Source organism: Acanthopagrus latus, chromosome 8 (genome assembly GCF_904848185.1).
Source record: "Acanthopagrus latus isolate v.2019 chromosome 8, fAcaLat1.1, whole genome shotgun sequence".
NCBI lineage: Eukaryota > Metazoa > Chordata > Actinopteri > Spariformes > Sparidae > Acanthopagrus > Acanthopagrus latus.
In genome coordinates this window covers 19,475,310-19,499,777 of record NC_051046.1, presented here as the reverse complement: position 1 = coordinate 19,499,777, position 24,468 = coordinate 19,475,310, and the positions used below count along the sequence as shown (strand labels likewise).

At 40.9% G+C, this 24,468-nt stretch overlaps 2 protein-coding genes across 4 annotated transcripts in view; both read right to left on the bottom strand.

The window, feature by feature from the left end:
- Positions 1 to 8,664: 8,664 nt before the first annotated feature.
- On the bottom strand, positions 8,665 to 20,707 carry alx1 (ALX homeobox 1). Of its 2 annotated transcripts, XM_037107300.1 has the most exons (6): positions 20,597 to 20,707; positions 13,921 to 14,110; positions 13,155 to 13,459; positions 12,631 to 12,759; positions 9,563 to 9,918; positions 8,665 to 9,068 (listed from the first exon to the last, which is right to left on the bottom strand). In XM_037107300.1, exons 2-5 carry the CDS (start codon positions 14,105 to 14,107, stop codon positions 9,577 to 9,579), a joined length of 963 nt encoding a protein of 320 aa, XP_036963195.1. In that variant the 5' UTR covers positions 14,108 to 14,110; positions 20,597 to 20,707; the 3' UTR covers positions 8,665 to 9,068; positions 9,563 to 9,576. The 2 variants fall into 2 exon arrangements, with proteins under 2 accessions (XP_036963195.1, XP_036963194.1); XM_037107299.1 differs by having other exon boundaries at positions 8,665 to 9,918; positions 20,597 to 20,706.
- lrriq1 (leucine-rich repeats and IQ motif containing 1) overlaps positions 18,688 to 24,468 on the bottom strand; it is a 35,615-nt gene continuing 29,834 nt past the window's right edge. The window contains exons 25-26 of one of the 2 annotated variants that reach the window (XM_037107295.1): positions 24,235 to 24,355; positions 18,688 to 20,726 (exon numbers count right to left, since the gene is read on the bottom strand). In XM_037107295.1, the coding sequence (XP_036963190.1) occupies positions 20,593 to 20,726; positions 24,235 to 24,355 (255 nt within the window). In that variant the 3' untranslated portion in view covers positions 18,688 to 20,592. The remainder of the gene's footprint in view (positions 20,727 to 24,234; positions 24,356 to 24,468) is intronic. The other variant, XM_037107296.1, reaches the window with a different exon arrangement.

Sequence of the window (24,468 nt, the reverse complement as noted above, 5' to 3'; positions counted from 1 at the left end):
CCTCAGCTTGTTTAACGATCTATCAAATAAACATTCATTGGGAAAAGTGCTCAGCTACAACTAATTTGCCGGCCAGTTTGCTGACTGGCTGGTCAACTGCAGCACACTGAGGAGCTTGTAAACTCACCTATAGATATAATTTCTTGCTGTTTAGATGCTGGTGTGGACTTCACTATTAAAAACCACTAAACACAACACGCTACCTGCTCATGGCTTGTTAGGTAAGCTAAGTTTGGTTTTTTGCTCATTCCCCTGCCTCCAGTTAAGGACCGAATGCATTCAGTTTCTTCTACATTTATGTTTTCTTAGATCCTAAAATCAAACTATTTAGGGCCTATATGGTCACATAATGAACCGCCTGCATAGCCTCTCTCAATATCCCACAAACATGGACGAGGTGGGGGGTGAAGTCAAAGCACGGTGGCTGAGATAAACAGCTGCATCAAAGAGGACTCATTTCACTTCACTTCAGCAGGAGCTGTTTCCATCACTACAGCCTGATTACAAATCCACTTCAACTGCAGTGGGAGGAACGGGCAAAGGAGAACATCAACAGACCGACACCTCAAATTGATTCATCAAAGCGCGTAATGATGAATTAAGATTTGACGAGAATGTCAATTGACCACCGGTGGGAGAAGAAGAAAGGAGTAGTGGGGGAAGTACTACTGGAAATCCAACACACATAACAATTGAGGTGTCTGTCATCCATCCTCCGCCTGCTTGGACCACACACTCAGCTGACATTTTGGAAAAAAAAAAAAAAGAAGAAGAAGAAGAAGACGAAGAAGAAAAGCATAACATCTAGCAACCAACCAGTATTTTCGTCCATAAATCCACACATTCAAGAAGCTGGAACCGTAACATGTTCCACATTTTTGCTTGAAAAATTACCAAAACTATTAATTGATTTGACAACCGACCGAGCTCGATGTAGAGATACGTGACTTAAAAAGAGCCACCATCTGCCTGTGGGAGCAAATGTGGACTGAAGATGTGAAGATTTTCCACATCCCCAGTTTTACAAATGTAACCAATGTGCATTATCAGGGCTAGGAATCAGTTCAGTTCCAAATTTAAATCTAAATTCTGCTTATTAGCTCAAAGCGTTGAAACTTTATTATTGTAAATTAAGCTCTTCATATCATATGTATATCTATCATGGCTATCTGGATATACTTCTGGGTACAGCATGGTTTTTTCCTGTAAATATTTCACACTGCTGTATCAAAATAAAATACAAATTGTGCTTTTGTTTGCTTTTATATTGCTTATATATTTTATAATTTACTTTATTATTAACTTCAGATAAGTCATTGAAATCAAAAGTAAATGCTTAAAACATTGAAGATATTCTTGTTGTCTAAACGTATGACCTCTTTTTATTTTTTTACCATATAGCAATAGAAACAGGAAGCCTATAAGAGTTCCTCCTTAAAGGATGTCTGAGCACAGCATGACTCACACATGCTTAGAACACTGACTTGAATCAAGAAATATTCGTCCCCGGTGTCTTATAAATCCATCATGATAACACACATGCTTTGTCTTAGCATTTGTTTAGTATAAACCGACAAAGAAATGGGTATTGTATGTGTCACGAGAGCCATCGGGGCACCACCCACACAAAGTCACCACAGTGTTCGACTGATGTGTGAAGCGCTGCTGTTAGCACTTAGCAGCAACAAAAAAAAAAATGTGGCTGTCATATAGTTAATAGTTTAATGATACGATAGCGGCAGTTGGCCTCCGACTTTAAAGACGCGACTTTCGAGTGGCAGCCTCTAAGTGATGTCGGTCAAAGCTCGTGTACAGCGGGGAGATGACATCAGTGATTAGGTAATAGTCAGTTAGATTCTCCTTTGGTTACGGTGGATTGGACTACATTTACCAAGGGACCCGGCTCGCAGCTTTCCCACAGTAACACTGCTACATGCCCTGTATGTGTTTTGGTATACAGCAGATGATGCACACAAACACATGATGCACATTAATAAAGTCCAGACACAAGACACACACAAACCGGGCTCCATCGTGCTGACACACACACACACACACACACACAGTCGTATTCCGCTCTGACATCTCTGGTAACTGGACACTTGCTCTGATTGACAGGCAGCAGCAGAGATCCAGATCCCGTCCCAGCTCTCCCTAATTGGATTTGCGAGGCATCCTGCCGCAGGCCTCTAATAGCCTCTTGTAAGCCACCTCGGGCCTGTTGTGGACCACTTCCTCCGCGCGCTGAGAATAAGGGACCTCCTGAAAGGCATTTTTGGCTGCTCACCCTGATTCCTCAGAGATATTAGGCACTTGTAGAGTTTGACGGCCTTTGACAACAATGTCAGAAGAACAGGACATGTGGTAGGGAAAAAAAGGAAACAAAAAACCTTGCAAACAGTGCAGAGCCCTTCAGCGGGACTTTTTTTTAAGGCTGGTTTGGAGAATTTGGATAAACATGTTAGCTCACAATTTGTCCTGTTATCTGAAACATCGCTTCGGTTTCTTGCCTAATCGAGACTTCACATCTCACATTGTAGTCTGTTGTGTATGAAGTTTTCATGAGCTATTGAATGAATTTCCAAAATAATTGAAATAAGACCAAAGCTGTAATAAAAGAGATTATCTTTTCAGGGGCATTACAAAACTTGCATGATTCATTGTGTACTATGTCACAATGATGTACTGGTATATTTCTCTTTACTTGGACTAAATACACTGATAGTGTGTCATTCTTACAGTAACATTTGTAACATGATGTGACAATAAATGATAAATTACTACTTACAATAACATGCACAATATAATACAGTTTTAAGTCAAGGGACATTTCTAAAAGAATGGTGGACTATTTATCTAATCTGTAATATATAAGATTTACTATAGCTGCATGTACCCATTAGAGTTGTGAATAACTAATAATAACATTTAACAAACAAAAGCAGGAGTTCTTGAAGGAACAACTCCCACACAGGTTTTTTTCATAACCCCAACCCCTCTAAAAAAAGTTTAATTATAACGATTAAAGATCTTATAAGTATGATACACGATCTCCAGGCAAAGGGGTACGATAGCAGCCCCGCAATACAGCAATTTGTTTTAAACAAATGGTTCAACGGTGAGACTTCTGAAAAGAAAAATACAAACCTGCAAATGTGTGTAATGGCCTCTTTTAAAGTGAAATTCTTGCCAAAAAGCAACCTAGGCTTTTATTTTGTGAATGTATATGATTAAAACCTTCGTGTAAAAGCATAATTACGAAAAAGAGGCACTTTTAAGATTTACTGTATTTTCGTTTTCGGGTCAAACTCATTTTCAGTGGGAGTGCTTGGGGCAAATTGGCATCAAAATCGCAATTTTTAAAACACTAAGAAGGCTCGATACAACATGAAACTTTGCTCGTAGTATCACCACAGATAACTCATTGTTTTGTCATTGGTCAACATTATTGACCTTGAAGCTGAAAGAGGAGCCTCATATAAGGAACATTACTAAAATAAAAAGCCGGAAAAGTCACGTGAGATATCGCGTCCCATTGTTGCCAGAAGGCAGCAGCGGTCCACCTTAACTGTCCTCCAAGTTACGTCACATTCAAAACATGGTTGGTACAAACACACTGTAGCAACAAAAAAAGCACAATTTTTTGTACTTTTATGTACTATATTTCATGAAAGCCTGCTGTCTTTTAGAATTCATCAGCTGTATCATTGCTGTTGCTGTCTGAAAATGCACACCGTCACTGATGGCAAAACTGACATCTTTTCACAGCTTTTGTTCTGAAGGTCGGCGGATTTTATCTGACAGCAGTTAGACGAGCTCCGCACACTGATTTAATTTAAGTAGCATATGTCAAGACTGACACTGTAACCACTAGAGGGCTGTGAAGAGCAAACTATATGGATCTTTGGACTCTCAATTTGGATTAGCAAACTTTCACTGCTGGCTTCCAGACCTCAGTTGAAGACCCAGTGCAGCTTGCCCAGAAACACGGCTTTCATAATCAATGAAGAGTGCGGAACAGAAAGACAGTTTCTGAGTGTCTGAGCAGTACTCTGTCCTTTCCAGCCTCTTTCATTTTATACAGCTGAGACCAAGGTCCTTTAAACTTTTAGAAAATCCAAGAGTCTAGCAGCCTGCCTCTTGATTTACACATTGCATGAATAAAAGTCTTCGATACTGCAGTTGTAGAAGCACCATGTTCTTTGTTTTATCACGATCACGGATTTTCTTGGATCTGTGAGTCATGGGTCTAATAAGTGAAGACACAAGGTCTGCCTGCTGCTGACTTACATTAACAGCAGGTCAAATGGGTTATGTCAGGTCTCAAGACAAGGTCAGGTCCTCAGCCCTCGCTTGACTTGTTTTCCATTTCACTTTCAAATGCTTTACATATAACCCTCCGCCAACTCTTAGTTATAGGAGCAGCATATGTTTATCCTTTGCCTTATTCCTAACACTCACAAGAAATGTCTGATATCGAAAGACCTCCAAAGGAGCACAAACCGGCCTGAGGATATCACACACAGCCAGGGAGGGAGGGGGCTTATGAGAAATAACTGTCCCGATAGAAAAAAAAGAAAGAAGATGGACCGGTGGTGAGCAGGTCTATCCATTCCAAGGGAGAAGAAGAAGTAGGACATCAGTGTTGAGTGATTAGAATAACAACAGTGGGCAGACAGCAAGTGTAGATCTCTGCCGTGGAACATACGTGACCGCCGACTCCATTTGTCAGCCTCCTGCCGGCACAGCGTTTGATCCAGCTCTATTTCTTCACGTCAACAGCCGTCTGTGTGTGTGTGTGTGTGTGTGTGTGCGTGCGTGCGCGTGCGCGTGTGCGTGTGCGTGTGCGTGTTCTCAGATGAACACACACACATGCCTGTCCTCCCCCGTGTGAGGTAGTGCGGGAAGTAGGGAGGCAAGGGAGGGAAGCTCTTATATTAATGGCTGCGGTTAACCTGAGAGGGTCAAACCCATTGGAGCTGTTGATGGATCTGGTCTGCAGGAGCTTTCTCCGTCTCTCTGTATCATACACACAAACACACACGACTTGTGCACATGTGCTCAGGCCTGAGTCTCATGACCATCAGTCTGGAAACGAGGCCCAGCGTGATGACCACTGCCCTGCAGAGAGATGAGGGTGTCTGGAGGGGAGGGCAGCAATGGTGGAAAAGAAAAAAAAAAAAAAAAGATGACGGATGCGAAGGAGCATACTGGAGCTTTAGTTGTAGACTTGTTTATCAGAGGCAGAAGTCATGTCAGCAGATGAGGTTAAATCTCAGGGGGTGGAGCCCAAAAATCAGTACCTCAAGTTGGTGAAGTGGCAAAAAAAGAAAATCTGGTGGAATAATAAAATAATAATAATAAAATAAAAAACTCACTTTTTTTTGCTTTGTCATGAATGTGGGACCAAGCTACACTGAGCAAAGCTACAGTTTGCAGCTACAGGCTGTAACTAGAGGATGGCCAGCACACCCTGACCCTTTACCAACATCTCTAGGTTGGATAAAATAAGCTCTTTCTCATTGTCTAACTTTGTGTTGGTAAAAGTCCCCCAAATGCCCCTTCACAATCAGCTCCTCACATCTCAATAAAAAAGGGCACTTTGTCAATGTCTAATAGGTGACAAAGATGCAGTCAAGTTTATCCAACTCAAACTTCGTGATTAGGGTTAGGAAAAGATCCTGGTCATGGTCAAAGGAACACAAAGTTAGGGATGGGATTAGATGAAAAAATGTACCGTGATGTAAAATGGTCATATATAATATAATCGGCAGAAGAACAACTGAACAACAGTCATTCAGAATCTACTACTACCACCCACTGAGCTGAAGCAGAGTGAAGGACACCGACTCTCTTACATGACCTAATATGATGCAACGCTGAAAAAAAGAGTGTTTATAGGAGCTTGGTTCGAAACACCCTCTTTTTTTTTATTATAAATGTGTTATATGTATAAAATCCTGCATTAACCTATGAAATGGTCAAGTTACACTAAAACTGTTAGAAACATAATGCAAACCCAGGTCTGTGTTGTGTTTGTGCGAGACAAAGATAGCGGTGGGTTCTGGTGAGGGTAGTTTCCTCAGAAACATCAGCAAAAGTCATGAGCAACATGACATACAGCACATACGCACGTCTATTTTTAGCGGTTGATTTAAGATGTACTGTAAAACACGCAGAAAGCTACTACACAAAAGCCATCTATTACAAGTGTTCTCTTTGTGGAGCCCACCCAAGAGGGGCTTATGGTTACAGCTTGCCTATGAAGATACAACGCTCCACCATTATTCAACAAGGTAGCACAAACACAGGGCAGCTTGTCACATATTGCAATTAACGGTGGTAATGCAAAAGCAATAGTTTTGCTGTGATGCATTTGCAAGAACATCCAGCCATGGACGGCAAACACACTTGTGTTTTGATACACACCATTTTAGCAGCAAGAGAAAATTATTGTCAAATAAAGCTCATGCTAGGATAAAATCTAGCAATGGCCGGGGTATGTTACAAAGAAAAATCTGAATTCACTGGAGCTGAAAAAGCTGAAACTGTGTCAACTGTAGAAACTCTTGTAACACAAAATAAACAGGTGTGCAAGCACTGAATGAACGTATTTCTGTGATATGTTGTCATGGCTATAAAATATTATATTTAAAGATCGGTACTTAAAAATTGAGAAGCATATGCATTTTACTCACAAGCTTATCATATTGTTCATAAGATTCTGCTCATCAGAATAAATGTTTTCTTGTTTTAATGCCAAAGACACTTTTAAAGACCCGCTTACCAACATGACTAATAGCACAACTAAAGCAGATCATCAACCCAGCAGGTCCTGCTATGTGTCCCTGTCTTAAAGAGCAGCCCTGTGCTAAATGTTCCAAAACTTTTATTATTTTAGATTGTTTTGTGCTCGTATAGTATTTTTTTAGATGATCAGGCTATTCAATCAGAATTACCACAAAACAGATGACACCCTAGACTTAAAGCCATGCTATGTCACGTTATTATGAACCAACAAGTTTACCAAACAGCCAACCCGCAGTTCAAGTCACACCGCTGGATATTTTTAAGAGGATATGGAGACGTTTCCAGCCACTTTTGTGGCATCAACACCGGGTATTTTTCATGGGAAGATGGGACTTCGTGGCGACCAAAACAGGTATTTTAAGCCAAATCTAGAACCAAATAGCATTTTCTTTTACCACCATAAAATCGAAACATTCAGTTTTGAATTATCCCTGTCTTTGCAGAAACATACAGAACATTTTTTCTGGTACTGGGGTTGGCGATAAATGCTGAGTGGGAACTGCTAACAAGAAGTGAAGGGACTCGACTCTAAAATTCATCCTCCCCTCAATTCAGACATGCTTATCCTCAAGTGCTGCATGTAATTCAAGATATGACTATATGTTTAATCATGATATAATCATGATCCAGTGAATCCAAAACGTGTCTGTGTCAAATAAGAGCAGGAAAACACCTCACTGCAGCACCGGGGAACACATCCAGCACTGTTTCCAGGACACTTCAGGATCAAAGCCTTTCTGTTATGATGCGTGCAGATAACGTACTTTGGTTTGTACTCCTAAATGGCAGTAACCAGGAAGTACCCCAAGGAAACAAACTGGTTTCCAAAGCGAAGCATCTGACACAAGTTACAGCCCCTAATTGAATCAAGCCTACCGTTCCTATAGAAAGGGTTTCCCTGAGACGCTATCTGTGATCTCAGAGCAAAACAAAGGGATGATGTCAGTAAGGAAACAAGAGGAGAGAGAGAGAAAGACGTGCTCCCAATTACATGACAGTATGATAGATTAAAGAACAAGCGCTGCACGTTTTAGGACAAACATGTAGTAATGAGGCCTCATGGAAATAGCTACTATTGATGAATGAAGAGATTAACTGTGTTTAATGAGCTGACATGATTGTTTCCAGACTACAAAGGTGAGGCCTCATTTTCGGGTGGAGTTTAAAGGATACGGTTGTTTATATAACGTATTTCTTACTGCCAGCCAAACCCTTGAATTTACCTTCTAACAGGTATTTTCCACATAGCCAAATCCTGATGTATATTCTTCCTCTGCGCCATAGAGCTCCATGTTGCCACACTGTTGCACTAGGTGTCATGTTCCTTCCTTGTCATGAACACGGGGACTGCAGGTCATTTTGGATCAACCCAGCATAAACCACCTTGACAAAAATTCTTGTTAAGGTACCGAATGTGTATTAACCTACAAATGAAAATAGTCCCCAACAAATGCATAGGAAGTATTTTTGTTCCAAATAAAATAAAATATCTGGGACCCATTTTCAGTTGGCTGCAGGCTGAGCAACACAGAAAGGGTACAGGGAAGACGGGGAGTAATGACTTAACAGGTGTTTTACTTGGTCTTTTCATGGCACTCAAATACTTCAAAGTGCAGCATATAGTGTTGAAGCATTTTGTTGATTAATCAGACTGACTAATCTACAACTATGCTAGCCGTGTATGTCTTTTATTTTTTTTAACTCCTTTTTAAAATGTGAAGATTTGTTGTTTTTCTGTTTTATATCATCCTAAATTAAAAGTTTGTGACTTTATGGACATAAAATGTAACAATATATATATATATATATATATTATATATATTTGTTTTTTTCAAAAAGTACAATCATGCTGGATCAAGTGACATTCATTTATTATGCGTCCATGACATAAATTTACAACACAGTTTTAAAACCTGCCTCCTCTGCCTGCACCGTGCACCTGTGATACAGAACAGAGGCAGACGACAGAGATTATAGAGCTTTGCTGCAAAGCACACAGACACGTCAGTACGTCAAGTCAGTCCGTCTCCACGCTGCTCATCTTCAGTCCTGAGCTCCAACGAGGGGGGAAGACGAAAAGGCGCATGTAAAGAAAGCTTATTCACAGTGCTTAGAAATGCTGTAGTGGTTCGGGACCCCTCCCTCCGGATCCACACGTACCCACACAGGGACGACAACAACACAGAAAGCTTATCCACATCACAGCTCTCGCCTCAACACATCATCGACTGTCTGGTCCGACCAGAGAGGTTTGTGGGCTGTAAAACAATGCGCAGAACATTACCCTGAAAGTCTGAATGATATGAACGTATTGCTTCAATTAAGCTACATGAAGGTCTGGACCATCACCTTTCGAGAAAGCATCTCTGACCACAAGGTAGTACCAGTACAGCCAACTGCCTCGGACACAAACACAGCTGATTGTCCATCACAGCATTACTGCTATCTAATTTCTGATATGAGCTTGAGCTTATTATTTTGCAGCTTTTAGAATATGCAGGGTACACGAATCCTGACACGTTTTTCAATTTACATACTATATCCAGACCCTATTCTATTGACCCAGTGGACAAAACTTGGGCTAGAGTTACATATGTGCAGCTCTTTATAGCAGGGCAGTATGACTGTGAAACTGATTTTCATTCACAACAAATGAGCGACATCTAAATGTTGTTACATCTGTACCGTATGTGACAAATTATTTCAGACCTCCGACACTTCGTAAAAATAAAATTAGTTTTGCCAGACGTACATATGGAACCCTGATCACATGGCCCACGAGATGTTGGCTGTGTGCTCCTTGGCCTTCATGCGCAGCACGGCGATGCTGGATGAGCGCCTCTCAAACTCCGGCTTGGTCTCGAAGGCGTGGTGACCGTTGGGGGCCGGCGTGAGGAGGGAGTCTGCGCTGAAGAAGTTGTTGAGGGAGACGTGACCGAACTGGTTCTGCTGGTTGGGGAAGCCCACGTAGCCGTGGTCGGCGGCACCGGCGGCCGAACGCGGGGAGTGTGAGTAGGAAGTGACGCAGGGAGGGGAGCCTCGGGGCAGCATGCAGGAGGACACCACGGAGCCGCCGGGAGCAGGACTTGGCCACAGGTTGTTGGGAATCTGCTGGGTGAAAGACGGTTTTAGATACTCAAGGATCCATTACAGCACAAACTTTTTTTCTGTAGTCATAACAGATGGATAATTTAGTAAACACAAAGAATTCAACAAGGATCATGTAAATATTCTTACATGGTCAAACTGTACACATATATGTACAGCATAAACACTTCACTTGATGACAGCTGAACAATGTCACTCGCTGATGAAGACCATTAATCATTAATTCATTGTAAATGTATTCTATGGGAACTGAAGTGTCCCGTCAGTAATTGAACATGTAAGTGCATTTATCAAAGTACTCTGTTTGAGTACAATTCTAACAGTAATTCCAGGCAAACACTGAACCAACCTCCATTACATTTGCTTTATTAACTTTAATTAGTAGGTTTGCAAAATTCATGCAGCATTAGAGTCAGAGCAGTGATTTTTTTTTTTTAATGAACTGATTTATCAACTATGGGAATTTAAAAAACACACAAAAAATGCACTGATTCTGATAATCAGAAAAACACTTTTTTTACTCAAGTACATTTCGTATATTTGATCAAAATTTTTACTGATGTAAAACGTTAACATATATTAACTTTTACTGAGGCATGTCTCTGGGGTACTTTCAATTACACCGTGTGTACAGCATTAAAAAAATACACGCTAAGACTTAAATCTCTACAATACTAAAACTGTAGCTACAGATCTGTGTAAATTGCTCTCATGTAACTTTTAAAGTAATACTATGCTATATCTTTTAGTAAATATAGCATAGTGTGTAAAAAATGTAGCAAAAAAGTTCATTTGTTACTGTAAATGCTTTCAACCATATGTTCACATATTTCGCAAAAAGAAAAACAACCAACAAAGCATGTATTTTCTCATCTAACTCTATTTGAGCATGCGCTGAGATTTGTCTTTATTTGTGTTTTGAGATATCTTTTTGACTTTTATAAAAGTTCATTCTCCTCTACAGTACCAGGGTGGAGGCGAAAATCCAAGAGATAATCAAAATCTGGACAAATAAAAACCATCAGCGTGGCTAGAGGACAAGACAAGTAGGGGAGGAAGTAATTGTTTCTGCGCTGATTATACTCAAACGTCATCTAAATACACGCTGGTCCGAGCAGTTCCAAAGATATGGCGCTTCCCATAATGTTGGGGGGGAGTAAACTTATTATTAAATTCATCATAAAAGTTTCATGTAGCCTCTGTTGGCATGATTAGATTATCAGGGAGCAGACAGGACAGACCGAACAAAGAGATCTGCGTACAGCAAACATTGCTCCGCTCCACCAACCAATGTCTCCGACTTTAATATCCAATACTGACCCAACTGACAGCTCAATCACATTTAAATCATTTCTTCCACACTGAGGCAGTGCATTCGATCTCATTTGCCAACATTTCATTCAAACCGAGAGGACAAGCCAGTACAAGTAAATAGCATGTGAACGGCATGCAAATTCATTTATCCCTTACTTGTATTTTGACAGAGCTAAATGTGCCACTCTCATTTTCTGTCCCCTCCGCATAAATCCCTGAGACATTTCAAGAAAACTAAAAATGAGGGGGAAAAAAATGCTCCACAATAGTTCCATTGGTTTTGCATCGACAAATCAACGGTCTGTACCTGCGTGTGTTCACAGGAAATTTAGGAAAAGTATGCAGACAGCACCTTTGGCCAAAGTGCAGCTTATAGATGACAAATAACACAAACCAATAGCGGTTTGGTAAAGAGTAACATTCCACTTTGAAGGTCTGTAAACTTCCTCTGGAGCAAGAAAGTATGGTTAGAGCCTGAGAATCAGAGTTTCTTCCTGTCAACATGTTCCATCAATACAAAAGGACCAAAATGCAGCTTTATTGGCCAAAATCTCGCTGCCAACAAAACAAAACAGAACTCTTTCAAACCCACAAGAATGCAGTCCATGTCCACGGTGTTCAGGGGGAGGCAGAACTCCACCCACTGCCAGCACAATTACACATAGGACGGTCCATTTGGTGACAGTAATGGGGAATAGCTGTAAGAAAAAGGGCATGGCTGGTATCCAGGAGTATCTATCAGAAACATGTGTGAAGAAAAACAGGACGCAGTCCAACAGATCTCTGACCTGGTCGGGAGCCAGAGCATAGCAGAGCTGTGACTCTGACTCTTTCTCGTTTTTTTTGTTTTTTTTAAAAACAATTTTTCCTCTTTGAATTCAACACATCAACTGTTTTCTGTGAGCTTAAAATGTCAACACACGCCCCTCTGAGGAGCAGCACCATCGCCTCCTGAAAAAAATCTACAAGACGCTTGAGGCCTGCTGACAGTTTGTGGCGGAGCGCACTGACACAGCGCGTCTCCTCTCACCTCATCTTGTACCTGACCTTTGTCCCAGCAGCAAGATGAATGTTCAGCCAACATGAAATCTGATATGAGGCCATTCATTCAGCGGTGACACCTCGCAAGAGGCTCTAATCAGCGCTCGGCCTCTTATCTGAAGATGGGCTTCATAATAAGTGATTAATAGAGCCACAACGACACGAGCTGATTCATGCTGATCGATTTCTCGTGACGCATTTCAGAGGGGAAGAAGGGAGATCGCAGGCCGCGGTGAGCATTACGCACCAGGGGCGTCGCACACGTCCAGTCTGCTTCAGAGGGATGTATTAAACTCCAATCATTTTACTTCAACAATTAAATACCTAAACTGTTGGAAAACACCGAGCACAACTCGCCTGCGTGTAGCTGTCGGTCCTCGGCAACACTGATAAATCGTAGGTGGCTGCGAAGTGAGTCTTGGCTTGTTGGATCTGCCCGTAGCGCTCTCTTTTCCTCCACTTCGCTCTTCTGTTCTGAAACCACACCTGATTGGGGGGGGAGAAAAATTAAATTAGACAAAACAAAATATATATCAAAATAATGTGGACAATTTTGAGAAGGCGTTTGCGCAAAAAGAAAAAGATAAAGACGTCAGCTCGCTATCACGGCGAAATATTCTGTGAAAAAAGGGGCAGGAAATTGAAATGAATTCTTCTGCATTTGTTAAATAAAAAAGAGGAAATGTAAAAAAAAATGTGTGTTCGATTAAGTGATTTGGTTTTTCGTTACTGAATATATATTTGTGTTGTATTAATATGAACTATGATGATCTGGGGGTGTTTACGCACAGCTGTCGCTCTACATTCAACGTCTTTCTTTCTTTCTTTCTTTCTTTCTTATCTCGACATGTGAAAGTTAATGAAAATGAGATTCTGGTGACCTGCACTCTGGCCTCCGTTAACTCCGTCCTCATGGCCAGCTGTTCCCTCACATAAACATCTGGATAGTGAGTTTTCTGAAACACTTTCTCCAGCTCCTCCAGCTGCGCGCTGGTGAAGGTCGTCCGGTGTCTCCTCTTCTTGCTGCTGGACACGTTACTGTCGCACTTGTCTCCCATGTCGTCCAAGTCCGTTTTCTCCTGTCCGGTTGTCACCGGAGAGGCGCGCAGAGTGCAGCAATTGTCCATCGACCTCCCGAGGTCCGAGTGCAAAGTTTCGTCGTCTGTTTTTGGCACGCCGTAACTGCCTGGAACCAACAAGTGAAAGTTAATGAAAAGCAATATTTTTATGCGCGCCGTGTCATCACAGCCGAACTGCAATTGAGTGCATAAAACACATCTGGACGACACACATCCTTCCTGTTTCCACTTCTTAAAAAAAACGAAATTAGGTCAAATTGTATCTTTTCAATGGAAAATAATATACTGGAAAAAAAATACTAAGAAAGATTTATATATTTTTTTAAAACTGTCGAAAACACAAAGCGACTTCAAAATAAGCCACTTCTAATGAGAATAACTGAACACATTACATGAGACATTTTGGCCAAAACAAATAAAGGATTCTCTGTGGATGTTAAGTTTCCCTCATGTTCCTCTCTGTAACTCTCACACACACAGACCCACACACACACACACATACACACACACTAGTAAAAACCTGCAGTGTTGACGCACAAAAAGTCAGAAAAACAAACTTTTTACGCACCGTTCTGTTCCCCGCAGGGCGAGGAGCGGTGCTCGCCGCTCTGCAGCCCGAAGGCCTGCACGCATTTCGGGGAGGACTTGTTGAAGTACTGCGCGCTGTCCAGGCTCTCCATGACTTGGTCCATGTAGTAATCGCTGGCCTTCATCGCTTGGCTCTTCAACGCAAACTTATCCTCCATGTACTCCATCGTCTCCATCAAATGTCACCATTAAAAAAAAGAAAAGAAAAGAAAAGAAAAAAAAGACACTAATCGCCGTTGCGCGCCGATGAGCCGAGCGATGCCTTGTAATGCAATAATTCGCCAATGGAGTTAATTTGCTCCGTCTTGGAGGCGCAACGTCTTTATAGCCCCGAAGAGAAGGAGCTGCTCGAAGAGCCCCCCTCCTCCCTGAACTCCACCCACGACCCGAGTCCAAACCAAACAGCGGTTTGAAGTGATTCTGGACGCGCAACGACTCTGGAAGGAAACAATGAAAAGTGACTTAAATTCATAGCCTGTTTGAAGGTCCACAACGAGGCGATCACTTATCTGCAGCGACAAGCTGTGACTGCAGACAGGACTTCATCTGAGTCCTGCTCTCATCTCGTCTGCCGGCAGTTTAACCTGTGATTAAGTGAACAGCAGATCTCTAATGCGAAGTGAGAGGATGCAAATTCAACACCGATTTATTTAATTGTCATAAGTATGATAATTATTATTAATACCTTTATGTTCTCAATCTAGCTAACCATATATTTTTTTGTTGTATTAATTGGGCCTTTCCAACTTTCCCAAAACCTTTTATTTTAAGTCTATAAAAGCAATATATCGCTAATTTAATATGTGCAAATATTTACAGAGGTGCAAATTGATTTTAAACGTTTAACGAGGAAAAAAATGATTTTTTTTGTATGAGCCACTTCAATAAACACCGAAATGTGTTTTCAGCACCGAAAACGTGTGTTTGGCTCCATTTCCGACATTAAGCTGCAGAAGAGACTGATAACTAAGATGAAAAAAAGAACATAAATCTGCATTTAACATCACATCACAGTCAAAAGAAAATACATTAAAAAAGGATCCAAATCACTTTTGGTTTTTCACGTTTATGAAACTGTGGCCCTTAATTGCAGTTTAATATATAGTTACACGTGCACGCATGCTGCAGACCGAAGACGCACTCCGAACATGTTTTAAAGTTTTAGAGTTTTTAAGTCCTGACATCTTGACAAAAAATACCCAATGTTCATATGTTCAGAGGCCTCAGACAGAGATGTATTTTTCGTTCATGTCTCTCACACTCCGAGTCGCACTGGAAAACCCGGTAAAAATGTTCACTTCTTTATTTTCACTCGTGTTTAGGACGTTCGATAATTTGGCGCACGACGCACCACGAACTGTCGTGAGCGTCCCTTGAGAAATCGGTGTTTTGGGTCACATTAAAAAAATTAAAAATGAATAAAAACCCTTTTAAAGGATTTAGTCAAGAGTTAAGAGTGATTGTGAAATAATGACAAAAGAAAAAAGCTGTTAAAAAAAAAGTGTGTCTGAACTTTGGCAATTCATTTTCTAATATAAGTCACATCATATCAGCATTACGATTCCACATTTAAACCAAAGGCGGTGTTGACCCTTCCTTGTTGGACTTACAGAGCAAACATCCTCCTCATGCAGGAGAGCTGAGTTTCATTGAAGCCACACACACACACACACACACAAACACACACACACACACACACACACACACACAGGGCTCAACAGGGAGGTTTTCACAAAGCACAGGAAGAGCTGTTCTTCTGTTTCTTCTCATTGGAGGAATTATGTTACCGCTAACCGAAGCCCATCTCCCACCTCCACGTCTCCACCTACAGCCGCACCACCTGCAACGCACGCCATGCCTGTAGCTTTGGTTCGCTCTGGGGTCAGTGGCAGTTACCTGGAGCTTCCCGGTGCCACAGGAGGAAAAATCAAAATAAATAAAGGTGCTCTTAAGTAGCAGGGGGGTGGGGGTGTCTTATCGGGCTTCTAGGATGACCTCGCACGCTGGCTCATGCTGAGGAGAAAATGTGAAAAGTTCACTGTGGTTTGGTGGGTCTTCAGCTGGAAATTCCTGCCACAATAGATGCTGCCTGAGTCTGAGGGCTCGGTCACCTTTGGGCCGATCAGTCAGACTAATTCCTGCAGTGCCGCTTCCAATATGTCACGTGAGCCACCTGGAAAGACCCAAACCTTTCACTTTGAAGGCTGCCAGTTTGTTATAGCATTATGTAGCACTCATCGTGGTCAAAATATGATTGAACTGAACTAATCATCGTTCATTTCAGTCTCACTGTGACTGATCGCAGTCCAACACAACCAAACCAGGGCCTGCGAGGGCCAAAACGTGCCACTTCAGAAGGCCGCAACATGACATCATGATGCACAAAGCCACCCTTGGGTCTAATTCAATCTATTGAAACGTCTTCAAACTCTGGCTCGCCACGAAACACAAAAACGACCAGAGTTTATTTTCCCCAAAAGCGCACAATTTAGGGGAGCTCATACAGACTGGCTGTCATTCGATCCCACAGGAACTTCTGGCTCGTAGAGCTGAATTATCAAAAAGTGAAAGCAGCTCGTTTGTGCTTTAAAAAGTTTGTTTTCATTTTGTTTGTTTGTCTACTGTTTTTTTCCAGGAGTCAGGCATTCCTGAGCACTGACCAACTTCAGCGCTCAGTCACGTGAGTGAGTCATCTGGGTTCAAGACGACATGTTATACAAGTCACCTATGACTGAAACCAGAACTGACCCGCCAGCAGCATGGTTCAGAATAAACCCAGATGCGGACACCATTAAGAATAAAGCGAAATTTTAAAAACAGTGAAACAATAAAAAGAGGACTTTTCTCACCACTTTAACAATCAAAAAGAGCTTTGCGGAACAAATGTCAAGCATGCAACAACAATAAGGAGGGGCAAGATGAGCCCACACATGATCACATCTTAAATGGCAGCTCAAATTAAAATGCACAACAGATTTAGGTCTAACCAAACAGCCAGGAGCATCTATGACTGGTTGGTTTTACTCTGATTATTTTCATTTTAATAATAATTTCATTTAAGAGGCGACATTAGTCAAAATAACATTTATCATTTCAGGTTCATAGAAAAGTTCAAGTGTAAACAATTTGTTATATCGTCATTTTTGAGTCAAGCTGCAAAAAGAAATGCTGTTTATCATTTAAAAACACAACATAATTACACAGACCTGGAGATACTTTGGCTGCAGACACGATGAACATTATCCACAGATCAGTTCTTTTTAGGGTGTTTTTCCCCATAATCTCACTTCTTGCTGCAAAACAAAATATAATTGTTATAAAAAAAAAATAAATAAAAAATTAGATTATCATAAAAAAAAAATGTACGTTAAAAAAAGATTTGTGTGTATAAACAAACATTTCACAATGAAAGTCTGGGCATTTTACAAGATATTTCAAGTGTCACTCACCTACAACATGAGTGACTATTCTGAGGTTACAAATATCTTAATAATCTTTTAATTTGGTGTAATTTTCTCAATTCTTTCCACACGTGACATCGGTGCCGCCCTCGGTTTTTATAACTTAGTCTGAGTGACTCTGTGATATGTTAAGCCAACAGTTGTCATTCAGAGTATGAATTAACTTCGACTTTTACCAGCGGGGTCCAGAGCAGAATAGTTTCTGCTTGTGTGAGTTTTTTTATTCCCAATTTCTTTATAAGTGGGGTTCACATTTCCAGGAGAGCTTGCACATTCCTCTGAGTTTATACCCATTTTCTTTACTTTGGCGAACAGAGTTGGCTAATTGTGTCATGAGGCAGGAATACATGAGAAAAGAAACCTCTCCTGTGTCAATTTCTTCGCAAGTGTTTGTGGGATTTACGGTTATTTAACATTCTGAACTATTTCCAGTGCTGAGACTCTATACAGCCATATATCTCTTGTCTAAGCTATAATTTTCTGTTTAAAGGATTTACCTCCAATTCTAGTCACGTGGTGAGGTTTTTTTTATGATTTATTATTCACTTGAATATCAAATGTGACAGCACAAGTCTAGACCTTCAATCCAGCTTTGCTCCTGCTACAGTACAACCACATTCAGTCAGTATGTCCTGCAGCCTGCACACATGTACTGCAGATTGTCTATTGTATGTCCCTGGGTGGCTTTTAATACAAGAGGCACTGTCATCGTCACACTGTGCTCCAGTAATGCGCTGTCAGTATTTTATTTATTTATTTATTTTAGTACTTTATATCAAAACTAATTATTTTGGAGGCCACAGGTTTTAGATTTGGTTATTTTTCAAGGCAACAACTCTCCTCTATTCATTGAGAGATGTCAATCGGCACACTCTCGAAAAAGTCATTTTAAATAAAAGTAACAGTCTTAACCATATTAACCATATTAATAGGGGTCGACCAATATGGCCTTTTCAGGGCCGATACTGATTATCAGAAATCAAGGGGCCGATATTCACTTGCCGTTAAAAAATGAAAATCTTACTGTCAAAACTTAGAACAACCAGTGATGGAATGGACCTAAGTACTGTTTACTCAAGTGCTCAATTTAGAGGTACTTTACTTGAGTGTTTCTGCTACTTTATCAAAAAAAAGTGTTAGAAGAAGAAGTGTTAATGCTGTTACTTGTTACTTTGCTAATACATATAATTTATTGTTTGTAGGCTATTCGTTGTGATGTGATATCCGTCAGACAGTGACATGGCTGAGACATTGTGTGAGAGGATGTGGCATCACAGCCAAAGTTGCACATTTTTCAATCAGTTTATTTTCAGGGCAATCTGGCAGAAAAATCACAGATACAGATGAGAAATGCAGAACATCAGCTGACTATCGGTCATACAAATAATATCTCTACCATATCACACTGACAAAAAAATTGACGCACACTCTATGTATAGCGTGATTAAATACACACCTCAAGCAACTCAGCACGAGTGTGCTAACTGAATTCATTTCTAAATATATGAAAAATGAATGGAAACCAGCGGCTGCCTGGTAAATTTTTCCAACAAATGTCAAGATAATGTAAAAACTCTAACACATACATTAAAGAATGATCTAAACAAATGTACAGTATACATTATTTGTCTCTGAAACTTGTGGGCACACTGTTAAATGCATCTTGGATTCTGATAGAGTCTGTGCCAGACTTGAGGTCAGGCAGGCTGGGCAGTCCAGGCAGAGAGGGCCGTTCTTCATCTTATCTAAATGTGTGGTGGAGCGTTCATTTCACCAGGCAATGGATTTTGGATGTCTTAGGTTACATGAAATTTACCCATAACCCAAAAGTAAACAAATATAATGAAGACTGTTGGACGATGGTTCAACGAGTCAGAAGTTGTAAAGAAGAACTCTGAGAGCCAGGAAAAATCTGATCGTGTGTCAAATAAAACATTGGAGACAAGATGTGCATTAAAGAGCACTTCAATGTCACCTGTGTGTGCATGTTGTGTGTCCAATAAAAATCTGAATTCTTCAATGTTACAGCTTGGTCATAACAAGTTGATGATAGAGAAAAAGAAACCCTGATGTCCCCCTGAGAGCGTGAGGAATCAGTCTACCCCCTGAAGCGGGACAGAGCTCTTGGGTTTCACAACAACCCCAAGTGGGCAGGACCACCACATCTCTGGCATGCGCCACAATCCAAGACAAAAATCCCCCATCAGCTCTCGTACAGTCAAAACACACCCTCCAGACATGTGCAAGTGAGAGATAGAAGGAAAGTCAATGGGCAGATATGCATTTCCTGCCAGGGAGCCACTCTGCAGCTCTGTTCTATTTGTTTTGACATTCATTAAGTTATCGTTTCCAGGCGGCGGACCAGCGAGAAACCTCCAAGCCTCTGAGAGGTTCACCACCTCCGGCAGGGCAGTGTTTGCAGACCGATGCCTTAGCTCTCCCAATTCAAATAGACAGACAAGGCCATTATAATCCACGACTGGAAATAAAGAAAACATAGTTCTAATTCTAACACCAATGTTTGTGCTCGCCTCATAAAAGCAGAAATGTCAAGCCCACTGTTGGCAGCGGGAGCTAAACATAGCCACAGAATGGGGAAATTGCACTTGGGCTTTATTAAACTTTACTCTTCAGAGAGCGCAGGAGGAGTGGAAAAAGCAAGTTTCTTCCCATGGCTACAAACTATATTTTTTGTCGAGAGATGGTATCGGCGCAGAAACAACAGTTCAGCATCCCAAAAGCACAGGTATTAAATGTCCTGGTTCTTATTTCCTGCCATCATTTGCATATGAAGCGTGACATTTGCTGAGGGTTTGTGATTTCGCTCCACGTGTTTTGGTGCCGGTTGGCCGCGATCACGCTCAGGCAGTGACACTTGAGCAGAATCAACATAATGGAAGTGCCTGAAGATATTTGGGCTGTTCCAGGTCCTATTGGTCTTAATTGATTTTCAGGAGAGGGAGCTCGAGTTTTCAGCACAGTTTAAAAGGAACAGCTGTGGGCGGATTTGGTGCAGGCGATGAAATAGCATTACAAATAAAAATAAAGACAGTCTTCCTCATGTCAGGAAAAGATAAAATGATACTACCACAACACATAGATAGTTTACTGAAAATGCTGCATTCTTTGTAGGGCTACGTATCAGAATAAATGGCAAAAAAGGGCGATGCAGCTGTATAAGAGTTTGTGTTTTACTTGTACACTTTGCCTCTCTTCTTGCCCCCTCCCCAGCCGCCGCTCAGCTGAACAGGGTTGTCTCGGAAAGAGATGCGCTCCTTTATTGATGGAGCAGATGTGGCTCCTCTAGGAGCTGGGACCTCTTCTCCTGGAGATACAGAAGGAAAATGTGTCAATATCTTATATAAAAATAGACTAATCATAGACCCGAAATGGAAATTCACATGATTTTTCTGCAACTCAAAGTCCCCCTCCAGACAAACATGTGTCTTTCTCCTTGTTTCTCCGCACTGCGTAGAATGATGCATGTGCACGGTTTTACTTTCATTGTTGAAAGTGAACATTTTCTCGGTGCTCATTAAAAATCAAATTCTAAGAGGCGCGCCTATAAGCATGATTTGTGGCATCACAAATAGTTTGGAAGCCAATCCTGGTCGAATATTCAGCATTAGCAAGCGTGACATGGAAACTTGAATTTTACAGTGTACATACACTTTACAGTGAAGTAGGAAATATCTTGACACCAGCAAATATTTGCATAATCATATCACTGGACTTTTTTTTTTTTCATGAGGAGGAAGTGTTGTAATCAATTTCAAATCGTGAAGCTTGTTTTATTGATTTTAATCAGACAACTAATACAGAAATTAAAATAGATCAATGAATTTAGCATTTTTTAAAAGTCGCAGTAGGTATATAGAATTTTTTTATGAATTACATAAAGTTTGACTTTTTATTGCTGTATGATAAATAACAATAAGTAAGTTTTATTATCAGGAATTTTTTTTCACTAAAAGACACCATTTTAGCTTTAGTCTGACAACACCGTATTAAATCTCACTGCAAAGACTTAAATCTGAGCAGGTAAATTTTGAATTTTGTGTGCTCCATCTCCCAGGAGCGCTGTGTCCTGTACCAGGGGCCCTTCCATTTCACCTGGGGATCAGTGCAAAGCTTTTCAAACACACAGAACAAAGGCAGCGCTTCTACCGGGCATGATGCGTTCCACGTGTAGAGCCCAGGCCCGCGGTCTCCACAGCCGCCCCACACAGGGAGCCAAACAGCGGGGAGGGCTCTGGAGGAGATGGGGGGCCTGGGACGCATCACAGGTACTGACCCAGCTCCAAATGTCTGCACAGCTGGCACACTGTATAGAATATCAATACACTCACAAGTCAAACCTAATCCTAGTTTTTGATTTAAGTCATGTCCGTAGTGTAACGCTGTGATTTTCCTCTCCTCGTGGTTTGTGTAATAGAGTTTAAAGATAAACCACTGCAGTCTCTTGTGTTTATTTTAAAACATTTTAGGCCAGCTTTGGTCTTTAAGTTTAGTTTATTAAAGACTTTTGTCCAATTATCTGTTCTGAATCAAAAACAGAATGCAAAAACTTGACGCACATGTTGCTAATTTCAATGCAAGTCGGGCAGTCATGCTATTAAATGTACAGAGCTTTAAACAAATGGCCACACATTTGACCCACCCGCTGTGACCAAACAAATTGTTTTCGATCATTTTACTCCTATTAGAGCTGAACAGCGGACAAAATTGAGGGAGCAGATACGCAACTTAAGTGGTTTCCTCTGCACATGTAATGAAAATATTTTGTGGCCCTGGAAACGCATTTTATGGCACCGTCCCAGCGAGTGGTGAGTATCGCATTGCAATAGGTTATAGAGTAGGTTATAGAGTATTTATGTAGTCTTTACTGCTATGGCAAACTAAGTGAACCTTCTCACTTTAAACCTTCACTTTGATGTATGCACACCACTTCAGAGGCAGAGGGATATACAACTGTTTGATAAATACAGTTTGTTTTCAGTTTTTTCAGTCTCGCTCTTTTACTGACTCGTGTGGGCCGACTATAAAAAGATTTTTTGTCAAAGACGCTGAATTCCTACATTCCCAATTCCCTGGTTTCACCCATTTTCTCTGATATGATGAGATTTTGATGGGGTGTTCCAAGTTTATGAATTATCTAATTGGCTTTTTGAGAAATGCTCTTGCCTTACACATACATTCATATTTCAATTTGTCCTAGACAATTTCGATAAGTGGTGTTTTCATCAGTTCAGACAAAGAAGCTTTCTTTCTCCCAGCTGTATTCCTCGGGGGAACAACAGTCTGCCTGCTTAGCCCGACAACTCTCGCTCCTGCTGCTGCTGCACCTCGTGGATATCATTTTGAAATCATCACCGGAATCCAATTTGGCTTCGTTACCGGGGACAGGGCTCTCCTTGACTTGCTCGTTTAATGTGGTCATCTGCTTTCAGCCTGTCAGTGGCATCTTTGTCATTCAAACTCCTGAGCACCACTTCTGCTGACAGAAGGGCCAGTCATTCTTCAGTGAAAGGACTGTTTTTTTTTTTTTCTTTCTGCCCGTTTCCTGTCAGAGGAGAAATTCACGGCACTCTGTCCCCGGCCCGACCTTGTGGCCTCCCTCCCCTCCCGGAGCAGCCTGCCGGTGGACTCAATCTGAGCTGAATAAGCAGCAGCCTTTATCCCTGGCTCGACACACTCAACACCCTTGGGTGCACATGTGCAAACACTGAAACATCTGTACATACATGTGCTAAATGTACAGGTATATACCCACACGTGTGTATCCATAGACATGGTTGGTGCAGTGATTGCTGGTGTTCAAGACATTTTTTTAATATCAGCTCAATAAAAAGTGCTGTGCATAAATTATAATATGTTGTGTAATCATGCTGTTGGATATACATTACAGTACACTTTACATCTCCAGTCATTATTAAATACAATATGCTTGTATTTTTTTCATATTTATGTGTATAAAATAATATTAAATTGTTTGTGTTCTGAGAGAATCAGTAATGCTTAGGTAATTTTTCTAAGTAATTAGCTTTAGCATTAGCATTGGCAATAAACATGCACCTTCTTTAAGTGGAAACAGACAACTTTTCCACCTAGTGTTCTCAAATGCTATCATTGGGCTTAGCCTGACTGGATCACCAGTCAGCCGTCATTTTCTCGGGAGATTTCATGTCAGGTGACAGTCTAAGTGAGGTTTAAAGGAAACAAATCCAACCGCCAGCTGTGTCCTTATTCTTTGGCTATTCAACAGTGCAATCAACTTTTACTTGGTAGTGATTTGTTACAACAATGTCTAATTTTATTTAAAGATTTTGAGTTTAGACATGGAGCATTTATTGATGATAAGAAACAGGCTTTACAAAAGCTTGCAGATAACAATGAAAGAGAATGAGTGGCTTAAATGTATGAAGTTCTCAGTCGTGCCACTGTGTTACAGTGGTGGCAGAAAACTGCAGGAGACACACGTGCAGACGGAAGAACATAATTACTAATTACTAAAGAATTAAACTTCTATTCTTGCACAAAATATATGTACATTCAAGTACTTTCAAGGATACATGACTATTTATGTCTATTTTCCAAAAACTTTAAGGCCTTGAATTTCTTTCTTCAAATTCACAAACTTTTTAAATTATTATCTATCTAATAAACTTTTATTACTGAATAAATGTCTCTAAGATAATTTATGTGGATAACCAGTGACAAAACAACTTACTTTAAGGGGATACGAGAAACCTGTGTTTCAGAAAAATCTATTCTATCTAAGTTCAGTGAAAAGTGTAAAAGAGTGATTCTGCTGTGAAGTTCACAAGACTCACTTGCATGACCGAAAGAGTTTCTGCGAGGATAATTGTTCTCTCTGCACGGCTGGGCAGTTAAACTGCTGTTGGCCCACAATCCACCGGTGTGATGTAGACGTTCTGTGAATCCTGGGTCTGCCTGCACACACCACACACAGAAACACACACATAAATGAGGCCCAACATGACACGTCTCACGCAAGCAATCCAGCATTTTGAAAAACATTCAACAACCAGCGGCTCTGCTGTCTG